This window comes from Gorilla gorilla, chromosome 19 (genome assembly GCF_029281585.2).
Source record: "Gorilla gorilla gorilla isolate KB3781 chromosome 19, NHGRI_mGorGor1-v2.1_pri, whole genome shotgun sequence".
Classification (NCBI taxonomy): domain Eukaryota; kingdom Metazoa; phylum Chordata; class Mammalia; order Primates; family Hominidae; genus Gorilla; species Gorilla gorilla.
The window spans coordinates 15,654,880-15,678,454 of record NC_073243.2 but is presented as its reverse complement, the minus strand read 5'-3'; the positions used below and the strand labels follow the sequence as shown (position 1 = coordinate 15,678,454).

At 49.7% G+C, this 23,575-nt stretch overlaps 1 protein-coding gene across 4 annotated transcripts in view; it reads left to right on the top strand.

Moving 5' to 3' along the window:
• Window positions 1–21,540, top strand: part of VPS53 (VPS53 subunit of GARP complex) — a 200,504-nt gene extending 178,964 nt beyond the window's left edge. For all 4 annotated transcript variants that reach the window (XM_031003546.3, XM_055367078.2, XM_004058206.5 and 1 more), the window contains 3 exons: window positions 8,205–8,342; window positions 13,467–13,571; window positions 14,099–21,540. In XM_031003546.3, coding sequence (XP_030859406.1) covers window positions 8,205–8,342; window positions 13,467–13,571; window positions 14,099–14,269 — 414 coding nt within the window. In that variant the 3' untranslated portion in view covers window positions 14,270–21,540. The remainder of the gene's footprint in view (window positions 1–8,204; window positions 8,343–13,466; window positions 13,572–14,098) is intronic.
• The last annotated feature ends 2,035 nt before the right edge of the window (window positions 21,541–23,575 follow it).

The window sequence follows — 23,575 nt, the reverse complement described above, 5'->3', positions numbered from 1 at the left end:
GGGACTACAGGAATGTACTACCATGCCTGGCTGGCTCTTTTTTTTTTTTTTTTTGGTAGATATAGGGTCTGCCTCCCTGTGTCTCCCAGGCTGGTCTCAAACTCCACCCTCCTCAGCCTCCCAAAGTGGTGCGATTACAGGCATGAGCCATGGCTCCCAGGCTTAAATGAAATCATTTACAATAACATCAGGACACATTAAATACCTAGGAGTAAATTAAAAATGTACAAGTCTTCTACACAGAAAACTACAATATTAAGACACAGAATCCATAAAGACCTTTAAAATGACAGGATAGCTCATGTTCATTGATAAGAAAGACTCAAAAAGAAATACCTGTGGAGTCTTTCTGAGCCTACTCTGGCTGAGGAGGCTGCCCAATAAAAAATAAATAACAATTTAAAAAGTGGCAAATTATGCCAAAATTAATCTATAGATAGAATTCAATCCTAATTACTGTATCAATTTATCTATAGATACAGTAGAATCCCAGCAGGGGTGTGTGTGTGTGTGTGAGTGTGTGTGTGTGAATTGATATGCTGATTTTAAAAGTTAGATGAAAGTACAGAAGACAACAGCCAAAATAATCTTAGAACAGAATTAGAGGAGTTAAAGCTCAGGATATCAAGACTTATTGTAGCAGTATTGTAATTAGAGCAGTGTGGCACTGGCCCCAGGGACAAAGAGGCCAACAGAACAGATCTGAGCTGAGGAATCGACCCACACATGTGTAGATACTTGATTTATGACCAAAGTGGTATCATTCAAAGAGAGTCTTTTCAGTAAATAGTGCTGGGTAATTGGATATCCATATTGGAAAAAAATCTTGACCTTTGCCACACACCATATGTAAAAACCATATGTTCACCAAAGAGGATTTGGTGAAATTAGAACACTCATACATTGCTAGTGGTAATGCAAAACGGTACAGCCATTTTGGAAAACAGTTCGGCATTTACATAGAGTTACCACAGGGCCCAGCAATTATACTCCTAGATATATACCCAAATGAATTGAAAAAGGCAGGGTGCATGGTTCACACCTGTAATCCCAACACTTTGGGAGGCTGAGGCAGGCAGATCACCTGAGGTCAGGAGTTCAAGACCAGCCTGGCCAACATGGTGAAAACCCACTTCTACTAAAAATACAAAAATTAGCTGTACATGGTGGTGTGCACCTGTAACCCCAGCTACTCGGGAAGCTGAGGCAGGAGAATCACTTGAACCTGGGAGGCAGAGATTGCAGTGAGCCAAGATTGCGCCACTGTACCTTCAGGCTGGGTGACAGGGTGAGACTCTGTCTCAAAAAAAGAATTGAAAAAAAAATGTGTTCACACAAAAGCTTGTACACAAATATTCATAGCAGCACCATTTATAATAGCCAGAAAGTAGAAACAACTCAAATGTCCATCAGCTGATGATAAACAAAATGTGGTCTATCCATACAAGGGAATATTACTCAGCCATTAAAACGAATAAAGTACCCATTCATGCTACAACATGGAAGAGCCTTGAAACCATGTTAAGCGAAAGAAGCCAGACACAAAAAGCCACCTATTGTGTGATTCTGCTTCTATGAAATGTCCAGAACAGGCAAATCCATAAAACAGAAAGTGGATTAATGGTTGGCAAAGGCTGAGGGAGGGGGAGATGGGAATGGCTGCTAATGGGTAAGGGTTTCTTTCTGGGGTGATAATGTGTTCTGAAACCAGATAATGCTGACAGCTGTACAACCTTGTGAATAGACCTTAAAAACCACTGAATTGTACACTTCCAAAAGGTAAATTTTATGGTTTTTTAATTATATCTCCATTTTTAGAAAATTAATCCCAGATGGATTATGGCTCTAAAAAATAAGGCAATAAAGCTTCTGGAAGATTTAATATAAGACAATATGTTTATGACCTTGGGTTAGGCAAAGATCCCTTAAACAAAACATTAAAAGCACTAACCATAAAAGAAAAGATTGGTTATTTTGAGTACTTAAAAGACTTTGGCCAAGTGCAATGGCTTGTGCCTGTAATCCTAGCACTTTGGGAGGCTGTGGCAGGAAGATTGCTTGAGCTCAGCCTGGGCAACACAGCGAGACCCCATCTCTACAAAACAATTTAAAAATTAGCCAACTGTGGCACATGCCTGTAGTCCTAGCTACTCGCGAAGCTGAGACAGGAGGATCAGTTGAGCCAAGGAGTTCAAGGTTGCAGTGAGCTATGATTGCACCACTGCATTCCAGCCCAGGTGACAGAGTAAGACCCTGTCTCTAATAATAATAATAATTTAAAAGAGTGATGATACCAAGTGTTGGTAAGGATGTGGAGCAACTGGAACTTTCATATGTGCTGGTAGAAATGGAAGTTAGCACAGCCACACTGGAAAACTCCTAGGCAGTTAGCCAAACATATGCCTACCCCATGATCCAGCAGTTCTACTCTTGAGTAGCTTCCACCCTAGAGAAATGAGGACTTTATGACCACCAAAGGCATGCGCACGAATGTTCACAGCAGGTTTATGAGCAGGCAACTAGCTACAGTGAGAGAGAGCAGGAGAGACGAATGTTCACAGCAGGTTTATGAGCAGGCAAGTAGCTACAGTGAGAGAGAGCAGGAGAGACGAATGTTCACAGCAGGTTTATGAGCAGGCAAGTAGCTACAGTGAGAGAGAGCAGGAGAGTTTGTTGAGAGGGAAAGGAGAGCATTGACTGGACGAGAGCATGAGGAAGGCTTCAGGGATGCCAGAAGTGTGCTCTGTTTTCCGTTAGGCAGCAGGATGTGCACGTGTCTGGATGTTGATCGAATGGCATACGTGGTGTTTGTGTACTCTGTGAAAGTTATACCTAATTTTTTTAAAAAGAAAAAGAAATAGAACATGTGTCCACCTTGTTCCATCCCTCCTGATAGCCTGAGCTGTCTCCCCTGTGCCACCTCACTGAAGAATTTTCTATGGTGGGACCAATATGGTTCACCTATGTGGTTTTGTTCACATGGTTCTTTGTCTTCTAGGAGTGTGGGCCTGTATCGTATTTATGCCAAATTTTCATCACTGTTGATAGTCATCATGTCCCCAAGAATTGTAGGAGGCTCCTCGGGAAGTAAAGGGCCCCTCTCAAAGATTTCCATTGCTGGGTGATCAGCCTTCACAGGCATGGCATACTGGCCACCCTCCCACCCCCACATCCCATCAACAACATTAGCCAGCCCACACTGCCCCAGAAATTATTGCTGAGGCAGAAATGGATGTGGCAATAGCTACCCCTTGCCCAATGTCTCATGCTTAAGAAGATGAATTATCGACTATTTCAAAGTTGAAAACTAGCAGATTTTCATGATAAATGGGACCTTTCTGTCTTTACTTTGCACAGACAGCCGCCAAATCTGTCAGGCTCGTTCCCGCCTTTTCTGACTGCCTTGCTTTACGTATAAAACCTGAGACCAGGGTTTTCACCTCTCAGTGTCTGGTAAAGACAGAATTTTATGGTGACTGGCCAGGGAATGAAAGTGTCATATCTCCCTGTGTATGAGGGACACTAGAGAATTATGCCTGGTGCATTCAAACCTTTCCTGTCATTTAAGACTGTACAGTTATTTATGCATATAATGTATCTCTGGGAAGTAGAAAAGCAGGAAATATCTCCATATGCTTTAAAATATAATGACTGATTTTTTTTTTCCTACCAACAAATGAATGCTAAGACATGGCTTTGATTTTGACAAGGCTCTCAAAATTTGCTACATGGAAGACAGAGTTGAGTCCTGAATGGTAGTCTTTAAATAAAAATTCCAGTTAATTAATGTACAGAAAATAATGTAAAAAACAGTAGCTAACTACTCAGCTCAGCAAAATATGTAACAAAATATGTAACATGTTTCCACATTTACTTTACTTTTTTTTTTTTTTTTTTTTTTGAGAAAATGTCTCACCGTGTTGCCCAGTCTGGAGTACAATGGCGCGATCTCGGCTCACTGCAACTTTCACCTCCCGAGTTCAAGCAATTCTCCTGCCTCAGCCTCCCGAGTAGCTGGGATTACAGGTGTGCACCACCATATCTGGCTAATTTTTGTATTTTAGTAGAGATGGGGTCTCACCATGTTGGCCAGGCTGGTCTCAAACTCCTGACCTTAAGTGATCCGCCCACCTCAGTCTCCCAAAGTTCTGGGATTGCAGGCATGAGACACCGCGCCTGGCCCATTTTTTTTTTTCTTAAGAGGCAGGGTCCCACTCTGTCTCCCAGGCTGGGGTGCAATGGTGCCATCATAGCTCACTGCAACCTGGAATTCCTGGGCTTAAGCCATCTTCCCACCTCAGCCTCCTAAGTAGCTGAGACTACAAGTGTGTGCCACTGTGCCTGTCTAATCTTTTTATTTTTGTTTTTGTAGAGACAAGGTCTCACTGTGTTGCCCAGGGTAATCTTGAATTCGTAGCCTCAAGTGATCCTTCTGCCTCAGCCTCCCAAAATGCTGGGATTACAGGCATGAGCTGCCACACCCAGCCTGCTTTAGATCATTTTTATGTAAAGTAAATCATTACAGTTATTGCTGAAGACCGCCCCCATGAACCCCACCCTGCCCATCCCTTCCTCCGTGCCCCAAAGTAAACACTGTCCTGATTTTGATTTTATTCTCATATGTATTTTGATATATGTGTATATATTCACAAATGATATATGATTTTGTTTTGCATATTTTAAAACTATATAAATGGCATTAGACATATCATTTCCCCACTTGCTTTTTTTTGCCCAACTTACTATTTTCTGAGATTTATGCATGTTGATGCATGCTGTGTGCACCCATTCATTTTCACCTCAGCAGCATATTCCATTGCACGAATGCGCTGTCATTTGTTTATTCATTCCACTGTCAATGGACGTGTAGGTTGTTTCCAAACTTTTGCTTTTATAAATAGCGGATGCAGGGAACGTTTTCACGTGGGCAAGAATTCCTCTAATGGATATAAGTATTAATGCTGTGTTATGGGTGATACACATCTCCAGCTAAGGAAATGTTGCTAAATTTCCCCCAACGTGCTTGAACTAACTTCTACTGTCACCACTAGTCTGAATTTCAGTGTGGCCGTGCCCACACTAGATTATCAACCTGTTTACTTCTGACTCTGATGGGTGTATTACGGTGTACATTTGTGAATTTCAGTGCCATGGCCGTGCCCACACTTGATTATCAAATAATCTGTTTACTTCTGACTCTGATGGATGTATCATGGTGTACATCTGTGGTTTTAATTTGCATTTCCCAGTTACTAACCAGGTTACTTGTCATTTCATATGCCTTTTGGGCATTTGAGTTTCCTCTTTTGTGAATCCGGTGTTGGTATTGTTTGCCTGTTGTTGTGTCGCTGTTGGGATAGTTTGTGCTTTTCCTGTTGATGTGTAGGAATCTTCATGTTCGGAACCCCGTTCCCTTGTCAGCGTTGCACGTATCTTCTCCTGATTTATGCCTAGTCTTTTACTTTGTTTGTTTCTTCTGATATAGATGCCTTTCATTTTAGGGTAGGTGGTTCATTCTTTCTGATGTTTGACATTCTTCTCCACCCATAAGCAATGAAAATAATCTCTGTATTTTCTTCTTCTTTTTTTTTTATTTTTTATGTATTTTTTTTTTTTGAGACAGTGTCTTGTTCTGTCACCCAGGCTGTAGCGCAAACCTCCCAGGTTCAAGCGATTCTCCTGCCTCAGCCTCCCGAGTAGCTGGGGTTACAGGCATGCGCCACCATACCCGGCTAATTTTTGTATTTTTAGTAGAGACGGGGTTTCTGCATGTTGGCCAGGCTGGTCTCGAACTCCCGACCTCTGGTGATTCACCCGCCTCGGCCTCCCAAAATGCTGGGATTCCAGGCGTGAGCCACTGCGCCCTGTATTTTCTTCTTAAAGTTTTTCTTTTTAATATCTAAGAATTTAATCCACCTAGAATGCTTTAGAGGTTTGTTCTGGGCTCCTCCGAGGAAAAGCAGCAGTCATTTCCACTGGAATTCTGGAAAGTGCGCTAACGCCAGGCTCTTCACGTGGGCCTTGAGCAATCAGTGCCATTCCCCCTCCTGGAGGTTTGCATACCCTTTTCTCTGAGCCCTTGGCCTTTTCAACAAAGCAGACACTAGGATAGTAAGAATTTCTATCTCTAGAAATCCAGAAAGGTCCAAAATGCCCTGCACTTTGCTGGCTACAGTTGAATGACCTGCGTGGTGCAGGCCTCTGACTAGCTGCATGAAATTGCTCTGACCTTAGTGTAATTCCTTACCACACCTAAATTATTCCACATAAAACACTGACGTCTTCCCCTTGTTTCTACCATTGTTAAAATTACAATTGCCATAACCCTTAAGTTCATAGCATCTGTCGTTACTTAGTTTCTCTTTAATCATTAATTCTTCTGTCCAAAGCAAAGTAAATAGGAAATTGGAGGATGCAAAGTGTCGCAGGGCCTGAAGGGTCCCATTTCTCACCTACCTGATAGAATTACAGAAGGCTTTCCCAAAGAAGCAGGCAGTGGCAGAGAGTACAGGCCTTGCCCTGAATGTAAGTTTGGCCGTTATCACCGGAGTTGAGTGATGGCATTGGGAGCTGTCACCCCACTGCTGCCATTGTCTGCTTGGTGACCATGTGGTTCCATTCTCCTAAGCCATCTCAACAGGCCAGAGTACACCCTTCTGGCTTCAGCCATTTCTCTGCTCCCTGGTTGCCAAGAGCAGCGGCGGCAGCAGAGCGGGGCAGTCAGCAGGAGTCATTGTGAGCTCGACACCAAAACCACCCAGGGACATTTACCTGGGCAACGGGAAATGGAATTCCAGCTTCCCGTCCACCTTTTGTTTAACCCGGTTACCTGGGCAACCGGAAATGGAATACCAGCTTCCCGTCCACCTTTTGTCTAACCCGGTTACCTGGGCAACCGGAAATGGAATTCCAGCTTCCCGTCCACCTTTTGTCTAACCCCGTTACCTGGCAACCGGAAATGAATTCCAGCTTCCCGTCCAACTTTTGTCTAACCCTGTCCGTTGCATGAGATGAGTTTGGTGAGCTGTTAATCCTCTGGAACTTTTTCTCATCTGTAAAATGGGAACGATAAATAACCTCCAGGGTAGGTAAGGCTTTACTCAGATTAAATGTGACAAAACATTCCTCATGTCATTCCCGGCAGTCAGTGAGCCTTTAGGACTATGGGTGTCCTTCTAGATAATTGGCATCCCAGAGAACCAGAACAAACAAAGAGGAAAAGGTAGATTGTTGCCAGGATACAATGTTTACATTTGGGTAAATCTCCTACATCCTCAGTAACATCCAGAGAAATTCAAAGTACAACAATAATGAGTTACTATTTTTTGCCTAATGAATAATCAGGATTTGATGAGTTTTCAGTGCTGATAAGGGTGCAGTCTGCATGGCTGGCAGAGGTGTAAATGGGTCCATTCCATTGGAAAGATCTTAAAGTTTACACAACCACACACATCACAGAGTACTGCAGAGCCATTAAATCACGATTCTTCTTTAGAGATAGGGTCTTGCCATGAGGCCCAGGCTAGAGTGCAGTTAAAAACCATGATTTGTTTTTTAAAGACTGCAAAGATGGGAAAATAGAATATAAAAATTATATATATTAAGTGAGAAAACCAGGTTATAAAATTGAATATACATACAGTATAATTCTGATTTAGTTTTATGGAGGAGTTGTGGTTTGTTACTGAGACAGGGTCTCCCTCTGTCACCCAGGCTGGAGAGTTACAGTGGCACAATCTTGAGTCACTGCAGCCTCAACCTCCCAGGCTTAAGCGATCCACCCACCTCAGTCTTTCTCAGTAGCTGGGACCACAGATGCGCACCCCCACGCCTGGCTAATTTTTGCATTTTTTGTAGAGGCAGGGTTTTGCCATGTTGCCCAGGCTGGTCTCAAATTCCTGAGCTCAAGCGATCCTGCTGCCTGGCCCTCCTGAAGTGCTGGGATTACAGGTGTGAGCCACGGCTCCTGGCCCCCTGATTTAGTTTTTTATATATGTACACATAGGCTGGCTCCTTGATGTTGTTTTTCCTAGGTGATGGAAATTATACATAATTTTTTTCTTTTATATTTCTGTTTATTTCCCAAATTTTTTTGCAACAAGAATGTGTTACGTGTGTAACGAGAAAAACATGACTCATCGGCATGAGTCCACTCGGCACTGGGTCGCTGGAAGGGGCCGGTAATGCTCTGCTTTGCTCCACAGCTGCTGCTGGACACCCACTCGCTGAAGATGGTCCTGCTCGATCTCCCCTCCATCGGCTCGCAGGTGGTGAGGAAGGCACCCGCCAGCTACACCAAGATCGTTGTCAAAGGCATGACCCGGGCTGAGATGATCCTCAAGGTGATGGCTTGTGTTAAAAGGGGCCAGTTATTTATTTAATCTCTTTTTCTGAGAAGCCTTGGTTTTGAAAGCACAGGGCAGGTCCTATCCTCACCGGCCTCAAAGCATGGTCCACATTCTTGGGCTGGACTGGATTTTGGCCTCATCAGATATTGTTGAAAGTCTGTGGATAGTTATTAGGGCTCAGTAATTCCTTCTGACAAATGAATTTCTTGTTGGCGTGGGATTCTCTTGTGATCAAATGTGGTCAAGCTTGGAGGATAGGTGGTCGCCACTGTGAATCAGTGTATGTCAGGGATCTCTGCTTCTCAGCAGGAATTTCAGGCACAGCTCTCAGTTACTCCCTTCCACATCAGCCTTTTTGGCTTTCTGTACTCTGCCACTTTAAATGAACTCTGAACAGATGTTGTGGTAACTGAATCTAATCAGCAAATGGATATTTTAAAGCCCCATTTAACAAAAGACTGTACTTCGAGTGAGGAACGTCTGAAGCCCTGAGCATCTGCCTCTGGTTTCCAGCTATTTTGAAGAGTAGGGATGAGGGCCGGAGAACAGATGGTCCTGTGGTGATGTGGTCTTAAAAGCCCGGGACCTGCAGGCTCTTCAGGCCACTTCCTAAACCAGATGACTCAGGGACGGCAGGAGTAGGAAGTGGCAGCAGGGCCTCAGACACCGGTGGGATGTGGGTGAGGATGAAGCAGCTCCTGTGGGTGAGGGTGAAGCAGCTCCTGTGGGTGAGGATGAAGCAGCTCCTGTGGGTGAGGATGAAGCAGCTCCTGTGGGTGAGGGTGAAGCAGCTCCTGTGGGTGAGGGTGAAGCAGCTCCTGTGGGTGAGGGTGAAGCAGCTCATGTGGGTGAGGGTGAAGCAGCTCCTGTGGGTGAGGGTGAAGAGCTCATGTGGGTGAGGGTGAAGCAGCTCATGTGGGTGAGGGTGAAGCAGCTCCTGTGGGTGAGGATGAAGCAGCTCCTGTGGGTGAGGATGAAGCAGCTCCTGTGGGTGAGGGTGAAGAGCTCATGTGGGTGAGGGTGAAGCAGCTCCTGTGGGTGAGGGTGAAGAGCTCATGTGGGTGAGGGTGAAGAGCTCATGTGGGTGAGGGTGAAGCAGCTCATGTGGGTGAGGGTGAAGCAGCTCATGTGGGTGAGGGTGAAGCAGCTCCTGTGGGTGAGGGTGAAGAGCTCATGTGGGTGAGGGTGAAGCAGCTCATGTGGGGGAGGGTGAAGCAGCTCATGTGGGTGAGGATGAAGCTGCCTCATCATGTTCTTTCCCTGCTGCTTACTGCTGGGGAGGAGAGCATGTGGTCTGGGAATTATCGGCAGAGGATGCCTGAGTGAACCTCGCCACTCTTCCCTTCAGTCTCAGGAATTCAAAACAAATCAGTCGGCTGGGGAAAGAAAATCAGATACTGCATTCCAGAACGAAACGGAAATGAATAAGGGTTGCAGTGCCGTTCCTTTCCTTTGTTTGTGTGTTAATTGATTGTTTAAGTTAGTCGTTACATGAAGTTACAGATTTTAAGTCTCCAAAAGGTGAGGCAGCTTTGGCATTTTTGTTTTTGCAGAAATCCACTTACTTATACCAGCTCCTTTTGCCACCCATTTCTCAGGAATCATAGTACGTCAAGGCAGAAGGAGCAAGTACCGTGTACTGGTGAAATGCCTAGAACAGGAGACCCTCTCACGCAGTTTCCCAAATGGTCCTGATAGTTAAAAATCACCTGGGACTCCAGCCAGGCCTACTGAATTAGACTCTTTAGAGGAGGGTCCCGGAAACCCATACTTCAAAAAGCAGCGCAGGTGTATTTAGGATTCAGCAAATTTAGGACATTGCTGTAGTGGCATGTGAAGATGAGATGGGCCACTGGGGCGTTTCTAGTTTGGGTTGCTGCTGCTTAAGGAAACCTCTCAGAATCCATTTAGCGCTCGGCTGGCAAGTGAGGAGTGAGTTTTCCTGAAGGGCCCGCTCCTGTCTCCTCCCGCGGTGGGTAGTGAGTTTTCCTGAGGGTCCGCTCCTGTCTCCTCCCGCGGTGGGTAGTGAGTTTTCCTGAAGGGCCCGCTCCTGTCTCCTCCCGCGGTGGGTAGTGAGTTTTCCTGAGGGTCCGCTCCTGTCTCCTCCCGCGGTGGGTAGTGAGTTTTCCTGAAGGGCCCGCTCCTGTCTCCTCCCGCGGTGGGTAGTGAGTTTTCCTGAGGGTCCGCTCCTGTCTCCTCCCGCGGTGCGTAGTGAGTTTTCCTGAGGGTCCGCTCCTGTCTCCTCCCGCGGTGGGTAGTGAGTTTTCCTGAAGGGCCCGCTCCTGTCTCCTCCCGCGGTGGGTAGTGAGTTTTCCTGAGGGTCCGCTCCTGTCTCCTCCCGCGGTGGGTAGTGAGTTTTCCTGAGGGTCCGCTCCTGTCTGCTCCCGCGGTGGGTAGTGAGTTTTCCTGAGGGTCCGCTCCTGTCTCCTCCCGCGGTGGGTAGTGAGTTTTCCTGAGGGTCCGCTCCTGTCTCCTCCCGCGGTGGGTAGTGAGTTTTCATGAAGGGCCCGCTCCTGTCTCCTCCCGCGGTGGGTAGTGAGTTTTCCTGAGGGTCCGCTCCTGTCTCCTCCCGCGGTGGGTAGTGAGTTTTCCTGAGGGTCCGCTCCTGTCTCCTCCCGCGGTGGGTAGTGAGTTTTCATGAAGGGCCCGCTCCTGTCTCCTCCCGCGGTGGGTAGTGAGTTTTCCTGAGGGTCCGCTCCTGTCTCCTCCCGCGGTGGGTAGTGAGTTTTCCTGAAGGGCCCGCTCCTGTCTCCTCCCGCGGTGGGTAGTGAGTTTTCCTGAGGGTCCGCTCCTGTCTCCTCCCGCGGTGCGTAGTGAGTTTTCCTGAGGGTCCGCTCCTGTCTCCTCCCGCGGTGGGTAGTGAGTTTTCCTGAAGGGCCCGCTCCTGTCTCCTCCCGCGGTGGGTAGTGAGTTTTCCTGAGGGTCCGCTCCTGTCTCCTCCCGCGGTGGGTAGTGAGTTTTCCTGAGGGTCCGCTCCTGTCTGCTCCCGCGGTGGGTAGTGAGTTTTCCTGAGGGTCCGCTCCTGTCTCCTCCCGCGGTGGGTAGTGAGTTTTCATGAAGGGCCCGGTCCTGTCTCCTCCCGCGGTGGGTAGTGAGTTTTCCTGAGGGTCCGCTCCTGTCTGCTCCCGCGGTGGGTAGTGAGTTTTCCTGAGGGTCCGCTCCTGTCTCCTCCCGCGGTGGGTAGTGAGTTTTCATGAAGGGCCCGCTCCTGTCTCCTCCCGCGGTGGGTAGTGAGTTTTCCTGAGGGTCCGCTCCTGTCTCCTCCCGCGGTGGGTAGTGAGTTTTCCTGAGGGTCCGCTCCTGTCTCCTCCCGCGGTGGGTAGTGAGTTTTCCTGAGGGTCCGCTCCTGTCTCCTCCCGCGGTGGGTAGTGAGTTTTCCTGAAGGGCCCGCTCCTGTCTCCTCCCGCGGTGGGTAGTGAGTTTTCCTGAGGGTCCGCTCCTGTCTCCTCCCGCGGTGGGTAGTGAGTTTTCTTGAGGGTCCGCTCCTGTCTCCTCCCGCGGTGGGTAGTGAGTTTTCCTGAAGGGCCCGCTCCTGTCTCCTCCCGCGGTGGGTAGTGAGTTTTCTTGAGGGTCCGCTCCTGTCTCCTCCCGCGGTGGGTAGTGAGTTTTCATGAAGGGCCCGCTCCTGTCTCCTCCCGCGGTGGGTAGTGAGTTTTCCTGAGGGTCCGCTCCTGTCTCCTCCCGCGGTGGGTAGTGAGTTTTCCTGAAGGGCCCGCTCCTGTCTCCTCCCGCGGTGGGTAGTGAGTTTTCCTGAGGGTCCGCTCCTGTCTCCTCCCGCGGTGCGTAGTGAGTTTTCCTGAGGGTCCGCTCCTGTCTCCTCCCGCGGTGGGTAGTGAGTTTTCCTGAAGGGCCCGCTCCTGTCTCCTCCCGCGGTGGGTAGTGAGTTTTCTTGAGGGTCCGCTCCTGTCTCCTCCCGCGGTGGGTAGTGAGTTTTCCTGAGGGTCCGCTCCTGTCTCCTCCCGCGGTGGGTAGTGAGTTTTCCTGAGGGTCCGCTCCTGTCTCCTCCCGCGGTGGGTAGTGAGTTTTCTTGAGGGTCCGCTCCTGTCTCCTCCCGCGGTGGGTAGTGAGTTTTCCTGAGGGTCCGCTCCTGTCTCCTCCCGCGGTGGGTAGTGAGTTTTCCTGAGGGTCCGCTCCTGTCTCCTCCCGCGGTGGGTAGTGAGTTTTCCTGAGGGTCCGCTCCTGTCTCCTCCCGCGGTGGGTAGTGAGTTTTCCTGAGGGTCCGCTCCTGTCTCCTCCCGCGGTGGGTAGTGAGTTTTCCTGAGGGTCCGCTCCTGTCTCCTCCCGCGGTGGGTAGTGAGTTTTCTTGAGGGTCCGCTCCTGTCTCCTCCCGCGGTGCGTAGTGAGTTTTCCTGAGGGTCCGCTCCTGTCTCCTCCCGCGGTGGGTAGTGAGTTTTCCTGAAGGGCCCGCTCCTGTCTCCTCCCGCGGTGGGTAGTGAGTTTTCTTGAGGGTCCGCTCCTGTCTCCTCCCGCGGTGGGTAGTGAGTTTTCCTGAGGGTCCGCTCCTGTCTCCTCCCGCGGTGGGTAGTGAGTTTTCCTGAAGGGCCCGCTCCTGTCTCCTCCCGCGGTGGGTAGTGAGTTTTCCTGAGGGTCCGCTCCTGTCTCCTCCCGCGGTGGGTAGTGAGTTTTCTTGAGGGTCCGCTCCTGTCTCCTCCCGCGGTGGGTAGTGAGTTTTCCTGAGGGTCCGCTCCTGTCTCCTCCCGCGGTGGGTAGTGAGTTTTCCTGAGGGTCCGCTCCTTTCTCCTCCCGCGGTGGGTAGTGAGTTTTCATGAAGGGCCCGCTCCTGTCTCCTCCCGCGGTGGGTAGTGAGTTTTCCTGAGGGTCCGCTCCTGTCTCCTCCCGCGGTGGGTAGTGAGTTTTCTTGAGGGTCCGCTCCTGTCTCCTCCCGCGGTGGGTAGTGAGTTTTCCTGAAGGGCCCGCTCCTGTCTCCTCCCGCGGTGGGTAGTGAGTTTTCCCGAGGGTCCGCTCCTGTCTCCTCCCGCGGTGGGTAGTGAGTTTTCCTGAGGGTCCGCTCCTGTCTCCTCCCGCGGTGGGTAGTGAGTTTTCTTGAGGGTCCGCTCCAGCCTCCTCCCGCGGTGGTAGTTTTCCTGAGGGGCTTGCTCCTGTCTCTTCCCGCTGTAGGTAGTGATGGCCCCTCATGAACCGTTGGTGGTGTTTGTTGACAACTACATCAAACTTCTCACAGACTGCAACACAGAAACCTTTCAGAAGATACTGGACATGAAGGTTTGTGCCGGGACGTTTGGTCCACACCTGCTTATCCCCCTCACACTCAGCGGTTCTTAACCGGGAATTGGGATATAAGTTCCGGGGGGGCTTTCTCAAAATGCATGTGCCTGGCTCCACAGAGCAAACCGGATTCAGAGAAGCCTCTGGAGGAGGATGGCCCCGGGCATGTGCACTTCAGGGTTCTGACAGGCCCTGCATGCCCCGCTGAGACCACCTGCACAGGGAGGATGGGGCAGGGGCAGGGGGATGAGGACAGGAGTGTTGTCCTTCCCACCTTCTTGACCTGTCCTTTCTCCTCTGTCAGCCGCTTCTTTCCCTTCCTTTACCTTTTCTTCCCCTCTCTTTTCCTCCCACGCTACTACCCAGGGGATGGTGAGTCCCTTGAGGAAACGGTTCACCCTCAGCCTGGAGTAACTATGCTGTCTCCAGAGCCTCTGCTGACCCCATATCCAGATACTGCGCTCTCCCCCGTGGGCCATTCTGGCCCAGGCTTCGTGACGGTTCTGTTTCTCTCTCAACCTCAGGGGCTGAAGAGGAGTGAGCAGAGCAGCATGCTGGAACTCCTGCGCCAGCGGCTCCCCGCACCGCCCTCGGGGGCAGAAAGCTCCGGCTCACTGTCCCTGATGGCGCCAACACCAGAGCAAGAGTCGTCACGCATCCGCAAGCTCGAGAAACTCATTAAAAAGAGACTGTAGCAGCAGCAAGGGGCCCTTTGCTCCTGGCTGGAGACCCTCAGCGCCCGTTCCCCAGAAGCCCCCGACCTCTCCTATGCTCCCCGGCACTCTCACATCGTCGGTCTTCAAACTTCCTGGGATATGTGGGTTGTTACTGAGTCTCTCCCATGCCCTGTCTTACTTCCTGCCCTAATCAGAGATGCTGAATAAGGGCTGGGCTCTAAGAGGGCGATTTAGGTGATCTCTGGTTCGTGAAGCAGAGGCAGCAGTGGAGGATAGGTCCCTGAGCTGCCCTTGACTCATGTAGCCTCCCCATGGCAGTCACACCCTCTGACACGTGGGCCCCACCCGTCCAGGCAACTTGAACAAGGAAGCCTGGATCTCACTCCTCCCTCCCTCTGTGGCTGGTTGAGGTTTTCCCTTCAGCCAGAGCTGAGTTTCCTCTCCCATCTCTGGGTTTGGCCCTCGGGCCTGAGTTAATGAAGTGGCAGATTACAGGTTCTTTATGGAGGCAGTGGAACCAGGCGTATTCTCATGGAAATCCCAGTTTCCTGGCCCATATTTTGTTCCTGGTACTTGTCATGACCTTACTTGACCAAGTTATCCCTGTGTTCTCGCCATTTCTCAGTTGTCTCCAAAGGCGAGATGTCCTCTGTGTCTGTCACCCAGGAAGGTCATATTTGCCAGGCCTTCAAGCAGGTATCCTGTCTGCCCTGGTGCTGCTGACCTGGGTATGGGCAGACCCAGATCTGACAGAGGGCTCTGCCTGGCACACTCGCAAGGTTGTGTGAGCAGATTCTTTCCTTTTTTTTTTTTGAGACGGAGTCTCGCTCTGTCACCCAGGCTGGAGTGCAGTGGCGCGATCTCGGCTCACTGCAACCTCCGCCTCCCAGGTTCAAGCAATTCTCCTGCCTCAGCCTCCTGAGTATTGGATTACAGGCGTGAGCCACCGAGCCCAGCCCCTTCCTCCATTTCTTTACTCCTACCCTGCTCCTGGCTTCTAGGGAAGGGAAACCAGGAAGTTCACTTGGAAGACGTTTCCTAGGTTTTCTCATCAGATGAAGCCACGGGAACGCCCAGGAAGTCTATACTCTCAAACCCCTTTCTGCCCACTCACCTTCAGGTCCACAGCACTTTCCAGCGTCATCTGAAATAGCAAAGGTGATGTGCAGCGTCCCAGTGATGTGTTCCTGTGTTATGAGAAGGAGTCTAGGGTTCTGGATGCCTCAGGAACAGAATATGGACCTTAAAGACCAGGCTGAGAGCCTGGCCTGGCACGCAGCCTGCCCGTCCCCCCACCCTTCCTGTCCACCACGGGCTCTCTGCAGCAGGGCTTGCCGAAGAGACTGCTCCCAGCCTCTCATGTCATCCTGCATCCAGAGAACGGCAGCATATCAGGCCGTTACCCTGATTCACTCGGTTCCCTTGAAACCAGGACAGCTACAGGCAAACCGCTGCTGTTGCTGCCTGCTTTTGCTGAAGAATGATATCTTGCCAGGCACAGCGGCTCATGCCTGTAGTCGCAACACTTTGGGAGACCAAGGCAGGAGGATCACTCGACTCCAGGAGTTTGAGACCAGCCTGGGCAACATACAGATGTCTACAAAAATAAAAATTTGCAAGGTGTGGTGGCATGCACCTGTAGTCCCAACTGCTAGGGAGGCTGAGGTGGGCAGATTGCTTGAGCTCAGGAGTTTGAGACCAGTCTGGGCAACCTGGCGAAACCAAAAATACAAAAAATTGGCTGGGTGTGGTGGCTCATGCCTGTAATCACAGCACTTTGGGAGGCTGAGGCAGGTGGATCACCTGAGGTCAGGAATTCGAGACCAGCCTGGCCAACATGGCGAAACCCTGTCTCAACTAAAAATAAAAAAATTAGCCGGGTGTCATGGTGAGTGCCTGTAATCCCAGCTACTGGGGAGGCTGAGACAGGAGAATCACTTAAACCCGGGAGGTGGAGGCTGCAGTGAGCCAAGATTTCACCACTGCACTCCAGCCTGGGTGACAGAGCAAGACCCTGTCTCAAAAAGTTTTCAGGACAGAGGAAATTTCCTTAAAATCCATAAAACTTATAACAGCTGTACAGTCGGAATAAGGTTTGAAAATCTGCCTGGAAACCTGATTTCCTCATCCCCACCTTGTTTCCCAACATAACCACTGCTCTGTGCCCCTGCCCTCTCTGCCAGGCTTTCTCCCCGATGCCGTCCAGCTCTGATCCTGAGCGTCATTTCTACATCGGCTTCCAGGCTGTCCTTGCTAGCTGGTTTGACTCTCACGCATCAAGCGTCTCAAATTTGAGAATGCGGAGGAGAAAAGAAGTGTTGCGAGAAGGAGGTGCGGCCTTTAGTTGAGGTCTATTAGGAAAAGATTCCAAATAAGACAAGGGCGGGGGGTGGCAGTTGGGAGAGCCCCCAGGAAGCCCTGTAGATGCCCCCATCCCAGCCCAGGGGATTGCTATGGTTAAGCAGCCTGAGCCGTACAGTTGAAAAGGGGCGGTGGGGCCCATCTCCAAATAGCACAGCCAGTTCAGCCATCTGTCCTCAACCCAGGAGAGCTGGGAAAGCCAGTGGACTCCTGCACCTGGTTCTTGTCACTCCTGGCGTTTGTGTACAGATCACCACTTCTCTTTTTGGTTCGTTGTTGAGGAGTCGTTTTCCGGACGGCTCCATCACAGCATTGAGCTATCAAGCTGCTGTTTTCCACAGTTGGTGGTCACAGCCAGGGAAGTTGCTGTCTTGATTTGTTACATTGTCAGTAATCCCCAAGGAGCCAATGGATGTCAGTAGGAGTTTCTGTTAAATGTCTCCTTGATGGGGACTGAGTACTGTGTAAAGACGCTGTGTTTCTCTTCTGGGGGTGTGCATCAGAACCACTGGGGCCTTTTAAAAAATACAGATGCCGGCCGGGCGCCGCGGCTCACGCCTGGAATCCCAGCACTTGGGAGGCTGAGGCGGGCGGATCACAAGCTCAGGAAATTGAGACCATCCTTGCCAATATGGTGAAACCCCATCTCTACAAAAAATACAAAAATTACCAGGGTGTGTGGCGTGCACACCTCCCAGCTACTTGGGAGGCTGAGGCAGGAGAATCGCTTGAACCTGGGAGGCAAAGATTGCAGTGAGCCGGGATCACGCCACTGCAGCCTGGCGACAGAGTGAGACTCTATCTCAAAACAAACAAACAAACAAGAAAACAGATGCCCGGAGATTTTGAGTCAGTAAGTTTGGATGGGGCCTGGCATACAGGTTTAAAAGTTCCATAGGTAGTTATAACGTTTACACCTTGTTAAGAACCATTGCAACAGAGAGATTTGCTTTATGGAAGGGCTCCTGCCACACATTTTCATACGTGTCTATTTTTCTGACTCTAAGCTAAAAGTGCGCCGACACTACACTTGAGCTGGTGCCAACGTGGTGAAGATTCTCCACTGATAACAGCTTTCATTTTAAACTTGTGTTGGGTCAGGCGCGGTGGCTCATTCCTGTAATCCCAGCACTTTGGGAGGCCGAGGTGGGCGGATCACATGAGGTCAGGAGTTTGAGACCAGCCTGGCCAACATGGCAAAATCCCATCTCTACTAAACATACAAAAAAAAAAGCAGGCAGGTGGCGGGTGCCTGTAATCCCAGCTACTTGGGAGGCTGAGGCAGGGGAATCAGTTGAATCCGGGAGGCGGAGGTTGCAGTGAGCCGCGGTCCCGCCACTGCACTCCAGCCTGGGAGACAGAGTGAGACTCAGTAAAAAAAAAAAAAAACTTGTGGTGGTGGTGGGGACCATGACCAGAATTGGGCTCTCTCCATGCTGATAAGGACTATTCCTGTTTTGATGACCAACCCCCAAGCAGAAGCTTTATTTATTAACATCACTTCAAAAATAACGTATCAAAGGGGCACCCTAGGCCGGGTACTGTGGCATCACACCTGTAATGCTAGTGCTTTGAGAGGCTGAGGTGGGAAGACTGCTTGAGCCCCGGACTTCAACACAAGCCTGGGCAACAGAGTGAGACCCCATCTCTATTAAAAAATAGGCCGGGCATGGTGGCTCACACCTGTAATCCCAGCACTTTGGGAGGCCAAGGCAGGTGGATCATGTGAGGTCAGGAGTTCGAAACCAGCCTGGCCGACATGGCGAAACCCTGTCTTTACTAAAAATACAAAATTAGCCAGGCGTGGTGGTGGGCGCCTGTAATCCCAGCTACTCAGGAGGCTGAGGCAGGAGGATCGCTTGAACCCAGGAGGCAGAGGCTGCAGTGGGCCGAGATCATGCCATTGCACTCCTGCCTGGGTGACGGAGCAAGACTCTCTAAAAAATAATAATGTAAAAGGAGTACCTGTGGATGAAAGCAGCAGCTAAGAGCTCTGTGATTCAGCTAAACCTAGATACTGTGCCCATTCCTTCCCCTCAGTCCATTTTCTCTAGCCCCTTTAAAAAACAAAAAACAACTTTGAAGTCACTTTGGGTTTAAAATAAATAGTGGTAATTTGTATAACCAATAAAGAGTTCACTCTGCTCTTACTGAGGGGACTTGTCTGAAAGCTGGCTTAGCGGTGTCCAGGCCAGAGAACATCGTGTGTGGACTCTTAACAATGAAACAGGAGCCGCAGTGGACAAGGTGTTCTGATCTCCAAACCCAGCTCAGGGATTGAAGCTGACTACCGCCACTCCTTCCTCTCTCAAAGAACAAAGAGCCAGTACCCAGGGCTCTGCCCACCCCCAAGAAGGGGTGCCTGATTTCATATGTCTAGGGTGGCTCCTCTGTGCAGATCAGACAGGACTGAGAGCAGACAAGCTGAGACCAGCATGACCAGTACAGGGCACGCAGAGCGTGGGGGCAGGTCGGAGGCTGCTGCTCGATGCAGGGTATGACACCAACCCTTCCTGAATTGCCATCGGATGAGGAGACCTGGTTCCCTGTTGAAAGAATGCGAGGGGAAATGCTGCATATGCACAGCTGGAAATGGGGTTCCTTCCCTAGGAAGAGCACTCAGAATAACCTGCTGGAAATGGGATTCCTTCGCTAGGAAGAGCACTCAGAATAACCTGCTTGAAATGGGATTCCTTCCCTAGGAAGAGCACTCGGAATAACCTGCCGGAAATGGGATTCCTTTGCTAGGAAGAGCACTCAGAATAACCTGCTGGAAATGGGATTCCTTCACTAGGAAGAGCACTCAGAATAACCTGCTGGAAATGGGATTCCTTCGCTAGGAAGAGCACTCGGAATAACCTGCTGGAAATGGGATTCCTTCGCTAGGAAGAGCACTCGGAATAACCTGCTGGAAATGGGGTTCCTTCCCTAGGAAGAGCACTCGGAATAACCTGCTGGAAATGGGATTCCTTCTCTAGGAAGAGCACTCGGAATAACCTGCTGGAAATGGGATTCCTTCACTAGGAAGAGCACTCGGAATAACCTGCTGGAAATGGGATTCCTTCGCTAGGAAGAGCACTCGGAATAACCTGCTGGAAATGGGATTCCTTCCCTAGGAAGAGCACTCGGAATAACCTGCTGGAAATGGGGTTCCTTCCCTAGGAAGAGCACTCGGAATAACCTGCTGGAAATGGGATTCCTTCCCTAGGAAGAGCACTCGGAATAACCTGCTGGAAATGGGATTCCTTCTCTAGGAAGAGCACTCGGAATAACCTGCTGGAAATGGGATTCCTTCACTAGGAAGAGCACTCGGAATAACCTGCTGGAAATGGGATTCCTTCGCTAGGAAGAGCACTCGGAATAACCTGCTGGAAATGGGATTCCTTCCCTAGGAAGAGCACTCGGAATAACCTGCTGGAAATGGGGTTCCTTCCCTAGGAAGAGCACTCGGAATAACCTGCTGGAAATGGGATTCCTTCCCTAGGAAGAGCACTCGGAATAACCTGCTGGAAATGGGGTTCCTTCCCTAGGAAGAGCACTCGGAATAACCTGCTGGAAATGGGATTCCTTCCCTAGGAAGAGCACTCGGAATAACCTGCTGGAAATGGTATTCCTTCGCTAGGAAGAGCACTCGGAATAACCTGCTGGAAATGGGGTTCCTTCCCTAGGAAGAGCACTCGGAATAACCTGCTGGAAATGGGATTCGTTCTCTAGGAAGAGCACTCGGAATAACCTGCTGGAAATGGGGTTCCTTCCCTAGGAAGAGCACTCGGAATAACCTGCTGGAAATGGGGTTCCTTCCCTAGAAAGAGCACTCGGAATAACCTGCTGGAAATGGGATTCCTTCCCTAGGAAGAGCACTCCGAATAACCTGCTGGAAATGGGATTCCTTCCCTAGGAAGAGCACTCAGAATAACCTGCTGGAAATGGGGTTCCTTCCCTAGGAAGAGCACTCGGAATAACCTGCTGGAAATGGGGTTCCTTCCCTAGGAAGAGCACTTGGAATAACCTGCTGGAAATGGGATTCCTTCGCTAGGAAGAGCACTCGGAATAACCTGCTGGAAATGGGATTCCTTCTCTAGGAAGAGCACTCGGAATAACCTGCTGGAAATGGGATTCCTTCGCTAGGAAGAGCACTCGGAATAACCTGCTGGAAATGGGATTCCTTCGCTAGGAAGAGCACTCGGAATAACCTGCTGGAAATGGGATTCCTTCGCTAGGAAGAGCACTCGGAATAACCTGCTGGAAATGGGATTCCTTCCCTAGGAAGAGCACTCAGAATAACCTGCTGGAAATGGGATTCCTTCCCTAGAAAGAGCACTCGGAATAACCTGCTACAACCTGCCTGCTTGAGGGTGACTGGGATTCCTCCCGTAGGAAGAGCACTCGGAATAACCTGCTGGAAACGGGATTCCTTCCCTAGGAAGAGCACTCAGAATAACCTGCCACAACCTGCCTGCTTGAGGGTGACTGGGATTCCTTCCCTAGGAAGAGCACTCGGAATAACCTGCTGGAAACGGGATTCCTTCCCTAGGAAGAGCACTCAGAACAACCTGCCTGCTTGAGGGTGACAGCAAGTGTCTCACACTTCTCGTCTACTCCAAGTCAGATTCCTAAAAATAAAATAGAGCTGCAATGGGCAATTTAAGCAAAAGCCTTAGAAACATGGACACCTGAAATGCTGGCCTACATGAAGGGTACGATGACATTTTATATGTTAAGTAAAAATTCCCAGTCCTGTTTTAGTATTCATCAGAATAGCCTCTTGGACCCTCGAAGTTCTACACCTTTGGGAGATATAAATTTCCTTAAAATAAAGGGATTGCTTCTTTGTGTAAATAGCTTTCATTTTCTCCATCTGGAAGTGATTTCTGCCTGCATGTTGGAGCACAAAATACTGCATTTAATTAAAGCATTACTGGATGTCATTTGCTAGAATGTATTTCCTTACTGCTGACAGAAAACAGAACAGACTCTAGGAAAGAATTAGCAAGCCCGTGACCCTGGCCCCTCCCGGTGGCTGCCCTTCTCCCTTCCCTGACAGTCTAAGGAAGCAATGCGTGGGAGCAGAATGTGGCCGACTGAGCCCAGTCCTGACCTGTCCAGTTGCAGTGGAGCCTCTCTGTAATGTTGTGTAAAGTGTTTTGCTTCTGACTTGGAACCCTGCTTGCCCTGTGAATTTCTATCCTGTGAACGTTCCCTTCTCTGTCCTTACCGTTCCCATCACAGCCTGCTCTTCCAGTGACAGCCAAGTGATTTCTCTCCTGCACGCATGAGTCCATCCTGTTTCCTTAGTAGCTGGATGGACGTTTTTGCCATGAAAACTCTTTGGGAAGTCTTGTGTCCTTTAGCGATTTCTCTCCTGCACGCATAAGTCCATCCTGTGTCCTTAGTAGCTGGATGGACGTTTTTGCCATGAAAACTCTTTGGGAAGTCCTGTGTCCTTTCAACAGGGGAAAACTGGCTGCGGCCCTTCCATTAGGCTCCAGGATCATTACCTCGTTTCCATTCTTTCTTTTCAACAGCTCCCCACTTTACTAGGGAAGCCAAGGGATCAACCTAATGAGAAAAGAACCTTCCCTGTAGCCCACCTGGAAGGCCATTGCCTGCCAGCTCCTTCCTTCTCACCTATGTGAACAGGAGGGAAGATGCCGGCGATCCATGGATCTGTGGGACATGAAGGACTTGTCCATCAGAAATGAAAGCAGCCTGGGATTGGAAGCGTCCACAGAAGACCTGATCTGCAGGTCTTGATTCGGACCTGGCACTTTGACACCAGGCGAGTCACTGATCCCCTGAGCATCCATTTTCAATATTGGTGAGAGGGGATTATAATGAATATTGGCTGTGAAGGTCACACAAGACTGGGCTATATGCACTTGCTCTGCCATAAGGCAGTGTGAAGTGTGTTCATGATCACTTGTGGGCGGGAGCCTGTGGCTGTCTTGCCTGGACTGGCTTTTTTAAACATGGCTGAGTGGTGACAAATCCTGCGGCCGTGTGCAGGCTGCATCTGCAGCGAGCTCAGCATATCTGGTCTTTGCCTTTTTAGGTCATGACTGTAGTATCAAGCTTACACGAGAGTTTTAAAAGACTGAGCAGTATCCCCTTCCCCTGGCAGCTGCTGCTTCCGTATCATTTAGGGATAAACCTGCAGACACTGAGAAGAGAGCTTCCTCCCTCCTGGGGCTGGTGGCGAGGCTGCCTGTTGTGGAAAATAGGGCACGTCTCCTGTGAATGCGAATTGCGAGGGTTGCCAAAGCCTCCCTTCCAAAAAACTTGCTTAGGTGTCTCGTGTCCACAGACCAGACTCTTCTCCCGACAGGGACAAAAATTCTTGCCTGCCTTTCTTTTTCTTTTTTTTCCTTTTACTTATTCTTGCCTTTTCTTCTTCTTCTTCTTCTTTAGGTATGATGCCCCAAAAAAACTAAGCAAGATTAACTTGGGACAGGCAGTTCTAACTGGGAAGCCTGAGCTCACAGGCTGTTTGGATTACTTTCCAATTGTGTTTCAAGGATGTTTAGACTTTTCCCAAGGCCAGCTGAATCCTTATAATCAGCCCAAAAGTTCCTTTCTGTTTCTGTCTGTCCCCTTTGAGGGTGTTGACTCAGAGAACCTGGGGCAATATGAGATGTTAAAATAAAAATAGCGTCCAACGTCCCGCCTCCTGGGAATGCTGCTCACTTCATCCGAGGGCTCTGGGAGCTTCTGCTCAGTCATCAAATGGAATTTGCACAATTGTCCTGCCTCCTGTTTTGGGTAATTTTTAAACAAGTGAGAAATTAAGAACAGCTTCTCAACAAACTTCCCTCTACTTCCAGGGCCAAGAAAAGTATTTGCAGAGTGGGCTGCAGCTTTCAGGGGTCTCAGGTGAAATGGTGGCAAGAAACCCCAGCTCCCTTCATGTGTTTGCTTTGTGCTGATGGAAAAGGAAGGCACTTCTCAGCTGCCAGAGACCACATT